Source organism: Mytilus californianus, unplaced genomic scaffold (genome assembly GCF_021869535.1).
Source record: "Mytilus californianus isolate M0D057914Y unplaced genomic scaffold, xbMytCali1.0.p SCAF_14, whole genome shotgun sequence".
NCBI classification, from domain to species: Eukaryota; Metazoa; Mollusca; class Bivalvia; order Mytilida; family Mytilidae; genus Mytilus; species Mytilus californianus.
Window position 1 is genome coordinate 41,291,205 of NW_026262626.1, and position 10,937 is coordinate 41,302,141.

At 35.0% G+C, this 10,937-nt stretch overlaps 1 protein-coding gene across 5 annotated transcripts in view; it reads right to left on the bottom strand.

The window, feature by feature from the left end:
• LOC127724557 (centrosomal protein of 162 kDa-like) overlaps positions 1-2,229 on the bottom strand; it is a 55,257-nt gene extending 53,028 nt beyond the window's left edge. For all 5 annotated transcript variants that reach the window (XR_007992577.1, XM_052231538.1, XM_052231541.1 and 2 more), the window contains exons 1-3: positions 2,080-2,229; positions 1,463-1,547; positions 658-781 (exon numbers count right to left, since the gene is read on the bottom strand). Coding sequence is in view for 4 of the 5 variants with exons in the window: in XM_052231538.1 (XP_052087498.1) it covers positions 658-781; positions 1,463-1,522 (184 nt within the window). In the remaining variant the exon portion in view is untranslated. The remainder of the gene's footprint in view (positions 1-657; positions 782-1,462; positions 1,548-2,079) is intronic.
• Between the last annotated feature and the right edge of the window lie 8,708 nt (positions 2,230-10,937).

Here is a 10,937-nt window from a genome sequence, read left to right on the forward strand (position 1 = left end):
AAGTGTCGTGACTTGTTTAGCATGTTTCAACAATTTTTAAATTAACATTATCCAATTGTTGTCTCAGAAGGCAAAATGTTGATTAAAGTTATATATATGCTAAGATAAATGGGGAATGTGTCCATAGGACACAGATGATGTCCCGGCTTGCATATCATATAAAGTTATAAAGGGACATAACTGAAGAACGGTAAAAGTGACACTACCCAAATTTGTACTTGATCTGAGTTTAGTGGTAATAAGTATTGTGTATAAGTTTCATAACATTTGGTTGCCGCAAACTTAAGTTAGAGAACGGAAACAAAAAATTCAGCAATTTTTCCATTTGTAAAGGGGCATAACTCTAGAACGGTTAAAGTGACACCACCAAAATTCAAACTTCATCTGTGTTTTGTGGTAATAAGTATTGCAAATAAGTTTCATAACATTTAGTCGAGGCAAACTAAAGTTAGAGAACGGAAACCAACTTTGGGACGTACGGACGGACGTACAGACGGACAAGGGTAAAACTTAATGCCCCCTCCGCTACAGCCAGGGCATGGCGGGGGCATAAAAAGGGAGTTAAAAATCATCTCGCAAACCTGACATAATATGTGAAAGGAAAAAGGAGAAGAAATTCTATTCAAAAGAAAAAAAAACAAAAGAAAAAACACAAACCTGTTCCGATAATGTCATCATCATCGTCCTGCATCCACCAAGGGACATCACCCTTCTTTTTCTTTTTAGGTTCAAGATACTTGTTAATTCTTGATGAACTGATTGATTCTTCCGATGAAACAGACTACAATACATGTATTTAATTAGACTGAAAACACTGTTTGATTTGCCTGTTTTGTAATATTATATATTGATTAAACCCCTTAAAATTCTAGTTGAAACCTGTACTTCAGTACATGGTATAAACTTTTAATTTTGCTTCTTGTGAGTCTGTAGGGTGCAAACTTAACAGTCATTGACAGTATACATGGTTTATCGTAATATAAAATATTTCCTTTATCTATTAGAATTTTTTTCAGTATGCATGCATGAAATCATTGGACATTTAACGAACTGTCAATACTGTACTGTGATCTTAGCTATAGGATCACAGTGCAAAAAATCTTAAGCATGTTAAGGCTGAAATCAAACCTAGAGAAAATTTCATGAAATTAAAGTATGTCACGAACTGATGAATTTGTTAACAAAATATTCGATTATTGGTTTAATGAGTTTGTCAAACTGAAACTAAAAGTGTTAGGTTGCGCTGACACACCAGAGTGGCAGACTGCTCCATATACATGTACATGATACATGTATATCATGTATATCAAGTGTGTCTATTTTAAAACTGCACATTATTATCCTCAAGGTGTCATTTAGTTTATTTATTACTGTTTGGATGCTACATTTTATTGATATTTATCTCATACATGTCATATTTGTTCATATAAGTCAAGAGTCCTTCAGTGATAGTGTTACTTACATCTCTCAGGAAAGCATCAAACTGTTCATCAAACTCTTTCTTTGACATTTTTCTTGCCATCTTGGCTACTGTTTTCTGTTAATTTCTGTACAATGATGTATAACAAAGTATTAAAACAATGTTTCTTTAAATAAAGCTAAATCAGTTAAACTTTTTTAAAAAATTTCACTACACATGCATGCTTTGGTAAAAGTCGATGTATCATACATATACTATATAATTATTTTTGGACGAAAGACAGGCCATACTGGTAAATTAGATAGTCTTTAAAAAGTATTTCATGCCAAGAGATTACATATTAAATCTTATCATAATCTAGGCCATATTAAGTAAATAGATGATTCATTAAGTGTAATAAGGGGATTTTTAAATTGGCACATATCCATCCATAACTGGCATAAGTGCATAATTTTATTAGTTACATTTATGTTAGGAAGGTCTATATTTATATTTCATATGGCATTTTAATAAACTTTACTTAATATACATTTTTTTTTAATTAAGAAAGAATATGCAAAGGATGAAAAAAACAGAATTTAACTGTTTGTTTACAAACATGTTGTCACCTGTCAACAGGTTAAAGGAATCACACATACTAAAGTTTATACGGATCTTACCTATCGCGACACTTCTAGATAAGAAAACACAAATTTAGGGAATATTACAAAATCCTCCATAAAGATATGTTCCTTTTTGATACCAATAACATCCAAATTAACAAATCAAAATCAAACCGAAAGAATTTCCGCCATGACACCTTTTTATAATTCCAACATTGAAGAGTGATAACTAATCCAAATACCGAAAAGTTGAAATGAATAAGCATGTACACTTAAACGGGACTCTATATATTATATATAAAAATACGGAAACATCTCATTCAATTTCTGTACGTCGAAGATAATTTATGAATCCGGGTCCAGGGTCCGTTCTCCCAAAATCACGTTCGCTCCCATTCTTGTTCGCCCTCTTCCTCGTTCGCACCCCACACGTTCGCACCAGAGACATATAATACTATATACTATACTTGTATTATATGTCTCTGTTCGCACCGACCTTTTTAAAGGTTTTGTGTTGAACTGTGACTACTATAAGTTATAGTAGTCTCAGTGTTGAATAAGTTTTTAATCGTGCTTTAGTTAGTGTATTTTTCTAAGGATTTGTATATTACTATACAAAAGGCCTTTGAAAATAGTGGAATTAACTACTTTTGGAGTGTCAAAAACTCGTTGGAAGTACTTGATAAATTGCATGCATATATTGGTGATTCTGAATCTGTTCAAAGTTTTGATTTTTCTACCCTATATACCACTTTGCCTCATATTCTTATTAAGAAAAAATTCACACACCTAATTAAATGGGCATTTAAAAAGTCGGAATGCGAATACATATGTTCAAACTCTTTTAGGTCATTTTTTAGTAGCAACAAACAAAAGAGCTATGTCAATTGGACATGCTTTGATACTATATCTGCCCTTGAATTTTTACTTGATTACATTTTTGTTCGCTTTGGAGATTCCGTATATCGTCAAGTTATCGGAATTCCAATGGGGACTAACTGTGCACCACTTATTGCGGACCTGTTTTTGTAGTGTTATGAGTTACAATTTATGACTAAAATCAGCAAAGACCCATCGAAACAACATCTGATACAAAAATTTAACAATACTTTAGATATTTGGATGATATATTGGCTCTCAATAATGACAACTTCAGTATGTATACTAAAGAAATTTATCCTGTTGAACTTACTTTAAATAAAGCTAATACTAACAATGACCACTGTCCTTTCCTCGATCTTGATATCTATATCATTAACGGGAAGCTTAATACAAAAATTTATGATAAAAGAGATGATTTTTCATTTCCTATCGTTAATTATCCATTTTTAGATGGTGACGTTCCCTTGTCACCATCTTATGGTGTTTGTATATCTCAACTTGTACGATTCGCTCGTGTATGTAACAACGTATTAGATTTTAGCGAGAGAAATTTATATATTACTGAAAAATTATTACACCAGGGTTTTCGATATCATAAACTAGTCAAAACATTTACTAAATTTTATCATCGGTATAAGGACATCATTCGTAAATATAACTCAACATGCAGACATCTTATACGTTCGGGTATTTCACATCCAATCTTTTATGGTAATATTCTTTACAAAGCACAAAAATGTCAGTATTCACCTCAAAAGCTAACAAAACCTTTAAACAGACTTATTAAGAAGGGATATAGTTACGATACTGTTGTCAGGTCATTAAAGATTGCATATTTTGGCTTTAATATTGATTCACTTATAGGGTCTTTGCATCGGAATTAAACATATTTAATCTAAAACCAGTTGTTGGCATGACACGGGTTATGTTCTTCTCATATATTTTATGACGGTATAATACTAAACCCCTAACAGGAGGGATTGTGCCGGATATTCATATGATGAAGACATAATCTTTCAATCAGTCTAATTGAGGTCTGGAGCTGGCATGTCAGTAACTGCTAGTAGTCTGTTGTTATTTATGTATTATTGTCATTTTGTTTATTTTTTTTTTGTTTCCTATTCTGACATCGGACTCGGACTTCTCTTAAACTGAGTTTTACTGTGCGTACTGTTGTACGTTTGTTTTTCTACATTGGCTAGAGGTATAGGGGGAGGGTTGAGATCTCAAAAAACATGTTTAACCCCGCCGCATTTTTGCGCCTGTCCCAAGTCAGGAGCCTCTGGCCTTTGTTAGTCTTGTATCATTTTTAATTTTAGTTTCTTGTGTATAATTTGGAGTTTAGTATGACGTCCATTATCACTGAACTAGTATACATATTTGTTTAGGGGCCAGCTGAATGACGCCTCCGGGTGCGGGAGTTTCTCGCTGCATTGAAGACCCATTGGTGCACTGCCTTCGGCTGTTGTCTGCTCTATGGTCGGTTTGTTGTCTCTTTGACACATTCCCCATTTCCATTCTCAATTTTAAATCCTTGATTTTTCTAAAGAAAATTAGTTTTTTTTTATTGTTTTAAAATAAAATGAAGTGACATTCTAAAAAGGTTAACAGGTTTTCTTTTATGAACTATTTTGACAAAATGGATAATACCAGAAGTAATGGACTTCTGATAATACATATTATCATGATGATCAAAGACTAATTCATCTATAAAAGAAAGGCAGAAGATTCCAAACGGCTATCAAACTCGTCACAAACTGTTAAAAATAATTATCTTTCATTTTTTTTTCATTAAAAATCTTCATTGTTTTACTACCAAGCTAACTACTTGTATTTTACTTTGCACCAAAAACATAACAATACCAAATTAACTTTGTAAAATTAATACCAATTTAAAACAGTAATCCTAAATAAATCACAATTAATAACTATTCATCTAATCACCAAAAAAATATTTCATTTTCAGAAGAAAATTCACGAATTTTATTTATGAAAATATAAATATTTTGATATATACATCTAAAAAAAACACATCTTCTAATTCAACCGGCATTTAAGAAAATCTATATTTACATTAACAAGATATTTAGCAAATTTTATTTGAAATTTTGATGTCAAAAATGATAAATATCTACATTCAAGACTTAATTGTCTTTCATTATCATATTAAGTGCCCATATTTCACTACAATAAAGTAGTATATATATATATTGGTTTCAAACAACTTTCAAACAGTTTTAAATGAGGATAAAATCAAAACAAAGAAAAATTGTAAAATTGAAAATACGAAATATATATATATATGTGTCCAAACAAAATGTAATAAAAACAACATTAAACTAAACATTTTCTTAAACTATGTTTTGATAAATTTTTTCCTTATATATATCAAAATGATATGCGTCACATCGCCGTAAGGTGATACATGTTCATATCATGCATATCAAGGACGTATAACTAACATCTACGTCCTTGTGCATATTTAACCCGAATAATTCAGTCCCTCCCCGTGATCGACTCTCCCACTCGCGTTAATGTAGCCATCGTAGAGCAGTGGAATATAACGACTGAATTATTCGGGTTAGTGCATATTCAAATATTTTTTGGTGTGTTTGCTATTAGTGTGTCATGGATCCGAAAATATACTGGAGTAGAACATCCATGAATATAACGTATTTTTATGGCGAATTTTTCTGGAAAAATTTAAGTTCTCTCTTAAAAAAGCTTTGAAAATCTGTCACGTCGTTTCATGCCTGTTTCCGAGTATCATATTGATAGGCGTTTTCACAACGAACAGTACAAAAATGTACAACTAACGGTACTAAAGAAAACAAACAAACAACAAAGAAAATGAATCGTACAGTGCCAAAATTATGAGGTCAGTTTTACGAGCCGAGTAAATGTCTGCAAATAAAATAAAACAACGAGTTTCTCATTCGCATTATGTATTTTAAACGTCTGCAAATAAAATGAAACAACGGGTTTCTCATTCGCATTATGTATTTTAAACAACAACAAATCACAAAATACATGGTCGCATTTAGTGTAAGAGCCAACCTACTATGCTGAAGCTAGCGAACAATAACTAGCGAACAATAAGCCAGCGAACAATAAGGCGATATATCTACCAACCGAAAAAAATGAATGAGACAGCAACGGCCGTTAAATGAAAAATATTTAAAAAGGCACACATTCCGTCCAAATATTGCAATTTCAACTCTATCATAAAATGACAGTGATAAAACAAGTCACATCTCTTTTTAGGCTAATATTCAGTACCACAGTAAATCTGCATCTGTCAAGGGAATATTTGTAGGTGTAAGACCACTAATGCACCCACTTCAATTTAGAACGTATGTAAAAGAAGTCCTTCCCTGTAAAATACAGCACCTTTGATGTCATTGTTAAATTGAACTAAGATACACATTTGCAGAAATGGGGGTTGGCCTATTCCATGGCTTCTAGAGAAAAATAATGAGGGGTGTCACGGGGTATGAAACAGGCGCATCTTTTGCGCAAGGTATCGAAGGGCGCTATGTTCAAAAATCTGAAACTAGAGCTCAAATTTTTGAAAAAAAATTGTTAAAAACAAAGGGATTGGTCTATTCCATGGCTTCTAGAGAAAAATAATAAGGGGTGTCACGGGGTATGACTATATAGGTCTTGTAGAGGAGAAACAGGCCCATTTTTTGCGCAAGGTATCGAAGGGCACTATGTTCAAAAATCTGAAACTAGAGCTCAAAATAAAAAAAAAAAATTGTTAAAAACAGGGGGGTTGGTCTATTCCATGGCTTCCAGAGAAAAATAATGAAGGGTGTCCCGGGGTTTGACTATATAGGTCTTGTAGAAGAGAAACAGGCGCATCTTTTGCGCAAGGTACCGAAGGGTGCTATGTTCAAAAATATGAAACTAGAGCTCAAGATTTAAAAAAAAAAATGTTAAAAACCGGGGGGTTGGTCTATTCCATGGCTTCTAGAGAAAAATAATGAGGGGTGTCACGGGGTATGACTATATAGGTCTTGTAGAAGAGAAACAGGCGCATCTTTTGCGCAAGGTATCGAAGGGCGCTATGTTAAAAAATCTGAAACTAGAGCTCAAAATTTTGAAAAAAAATGTTAAAAACAGGGGGGTTGGTCTATTCCATGGCTTCTAGAGAAAAATAATGAGGGGTGTCACGGGGTATGACTATATAGGTCTTGTAGAGGAGAAACAGGAGCATCTTTTGCGCAAGGTATCGAAGGGCGCTATGTTCAAAAATCTGAAACTAGAGCTCAAAATTTAAAAAAAAACAGGGGGGTTGGTCTGTTCCATGGCTTCTAGAGAAAAATAATAAGGGGTGTCACGGGGTATGACTATATAGGTCTTGTAGAGGAGAAACAGGCGCATCTTTTGCGCAAGGTATCGAAGGGCACTATGTTCAAAAATCTGAAACTAGAGCTCAAGATTAAAAAAAAAAATTGTTAAAAACAGTGGGGTTTGTCTATTCCATGGCTTCTAGAAAAAAATAATGAGGGGTGTCACGGGGTATGACTATATAGGTCTTGTAGAGGAGAAACAGGCGCATCTTTTGCGCAAGGTATCGAAGGGCGCTATGTTCAAAAATCTGAAACTAGAGCTCAAAATTTTGAAAAAAATTGTTAATAACGGGGGTTGGCCTATTCCATGGCTTCTAGAAAAAAATAATGAGGGGTGTCACGGGGTATGAAACAGGCGCATCTTTTGCGCAAGGTATCGAAGGGCGCTATGTTCAAAAATCTGAAACTAGAGCTCAAAATTTTGAAAAAAATTGTTAAAAACAGGGGGGTTGGTCTATTCCATGGCTTCTAGAGAAAAATAATGAGGGGTGTCACGGGGTATGACTATATAGGTCTTGTAGAGGAGAAACAGGCGCATTTTTTGCGCAAGGTATCGAAGGGCGCTATGTTCAAAAATCTGAAACTAGAGCTCAAAAGTTTGAAAAAAAATGTTAAAAACAGGGGGGTTGGCCTATTCCATGGCTTCTAGAGAAAAATAATGAGGGGTGTCACGGGGTATGACTATATAGGTCTTGTAGAGGAGAAACAGGCGCATCTTTTGCGCAAGGTATCGAAGGGCGCTATGTTCAAAAATCTGAAACTAGAGCTCAAAATTTTGAAAAAAAATTGTTAAAAACAGGTGGGCTGGTCTATTCCATGGCTTCTAGAGAAAAATAATGAGGGGTGTCACGGGGTTTGACTATATAGGTCTTGTAGAGGAGAAACAGGCGCATCTTTTGCGCAAGGTACCAAAGGGCGCTATGTTCAAAAATATGAAACTAGAGCTCAAGATTTAAAAAAAAATTTGTTAAAAACCGGGGGGTTGGTCTATTCCATGGCTTCTAGACAAAAATAATGAGGGGTGTCACGGGGTATGACTATATAGGTCTTGTAGAGGAGAAACAGGCGCATCTTTTGCGCAAGGTATCGAAGGGCACTATATGTTCAAAAATCTGAAACTAGAGCTCAAAATTTTGAAAGAAAATGTAAAAAACAGGGGGGTTGGCCTATTCCATGGCTTCTAGAGAAAAATTATGAGGGGTGTCACGGTGTATGACTATATAGGTCTTGTAGAGGAGAAACAGGCGCATCTTTTGCGCAAGGTATCGAAGAGCACTATGTTCAAAAATCTGAAACTAGAGCTCAAAATTAAAAAAAAAAATTGTTAAAAACAGGGGGGTTGGTCTATTCCATGGCTTCTAGAGAAAAATAATGAGGGGTGTCACGGGGTTTGACTATATAGGTCTTGTAGAGAAGAAACAGGCGCATCTTTTGCGCAAGGTACCGAAGGGCGCTATGTTCAAAAATCTGAAACTAGAGCTCAAGATTTAAAAAAAAAAATTGTTAAAACAGTGGGGTTGGTCTATTCCATGGCTTCTAGAGAAAAATAATGAGGGGTGTCACGGGGTATGACTATATAGGTCTGGTAGAGGAGAAACAGGCGCATCTTTTGCGCAAGGTATCGAAGGGCACTATGTTCAAAAATCTGAAACTAGAGCTCAAAATTTTGAAAAAAAATTGTTAATAACAGGGGGGCTGGCCTATTCCATGGCTTCTAGAGAAAAATAATGAGGGGTGTCACGGGGTATGAAACAGGCGCATCTTTTGCGCAAGGTATCGATTGGCGCTATGTTCAAAAATCTGAAAGTAGAGCTCAAATTTTTGAAAAAAAATTGTTAAAACAAAGGGATTGGTCTATTCCATGGCTTCTAGAGAAAAATAATAAGGGGTGTCACGGGGTATGACTATATAGGTCTTGTAGAGGAGAAACAGGCGCATTTTTTGCGCAAGGTATCGAAGGGCACTATGTTCAAAAATCTGAAACTAGAGCTCAAAATAAAAAAAAAATTGTTAAAAACAGGGGGGTTGGTCTATTCCATGGCTTCCAGAGAAAAATAATGAAGGATGTCACGGGGTTTGACTATATAGGTCTTGTAGAAGAGAAACAGGCGCATCTTTTGCGCAAGGTACCGAAGAGCACTATGTTCAAAAATCTGAAACTAGAGCTCAAGATTTAAAAAAAAAATTGTTAAAAACAGTGGGGTTGGTCTATTCCATGGCTTCTAGAAAAAAATAATGAGGGGTGTCACGGGGTATGTCTATATAGGTCTTGTAGAGGAGAAACAGGCGCATCTTTTGCGCAAGGTATCGAAGGGCGCTATGTTCAAAAATCTGAAACTAGAGCTCAAAATTTTGAAAAAAATTGTTGAAAACAGGGGGGTTGGTCTATTCCATGGCTTCTAGAGAAAAATAATGATGGTTGTAACGGGGTATGACTATATAGGTCTTGTAGAGGAGAAACAGGCGCATTTTTTGCGCAAGGTATCGAAGGGCGCTATGTTCAAAAATATGAAACTAGAGCTCAAAATTTTGAAAAAAAATGTTAAAAACAGGGGGGTTGGCCTATTCCATGGCTTCTAGAGAAAAATAATGAGGGGTATCACGGGGTATGACTATATAGGTCTTGTAGAAGAGAAACAGGCGCATCTTTTGCGCAAGGTATCGAAGGGCGCTATGTTAAAAAATCTGAAACTAGAGCTCAAAATTTTGAAAAAAAATGTTAAAAACAGGGGGGTTGGTCTATTCCATGGCTTCTAGAGAAAAATAATGAGGGGTGTCACGGGGTATGACTATATAGGTCTTGTAGAGGAGAAACAGGAGCATCTTTTGCGCAAGGTATCGAAGGGCGCTATGTTCAAAAATCTGAAACTAGAGCTCAAAATTTAAAAAAAAACAGGGGGGTTGGTCTGTTCCATGGCTTCTAGAGAAAAATAATAAGGGGTGTCACGGGGTATGACTATATAGGTCTTGTAGAGGAGAAACAGGCGCATCTTTTGCGCAAGGTATCGAAGGGCACTATGTTCAAAAATCTGAAACTAGAGCTCAAGATTTGAAAAAAAAAATTGTTAAAAACCGGGGGGTTGGTCTATTCCATGGCTTCTAGAGAAAAATAATGAGGGGTGTCACGGGGTATGACTATATAGGTCTTGTAGAGGAGAAACAGGCGCATCTTTTGCGCAAGGTATCGAAGGGCACTATGTTCAAAAATCTGAAACTAGAGCTCAAATGTCAGACAAGAACGTGAAAATCGTGGAAAAGACATATCAGAGTCAGCAAAGAAGAATTTCTTGTCATATGAAGTCGAAATGAAAATCTAAATTCCCCTATCCGAATTATATGATGAAAGAGATTGTAAAATGTGTTATGTAAGTACTGATAAAGAGAAGGCTGAACACTGGCTGAATTTTTTTCAAGGGTATTTCGAAAACGAAAACGATGAAGATGAAAGAACTTTAGTGCGAAGGCCAGCTGGTATAAAACCTAAAAATCTATATACTATTACAGACTTAATAGACAGTCTACTTTGTATTCTTTCAAAAGTCTATTTATATCAGAGGTTTTGTACCAGAATAAAACAAAATCCACAAAGAGTACTGAGTTGTTAAAAAGATATGATAGTAAAACTACATACAGACCAGTTAACTTTATCATTGACAATCCAAGCGCAACATTCTTAAA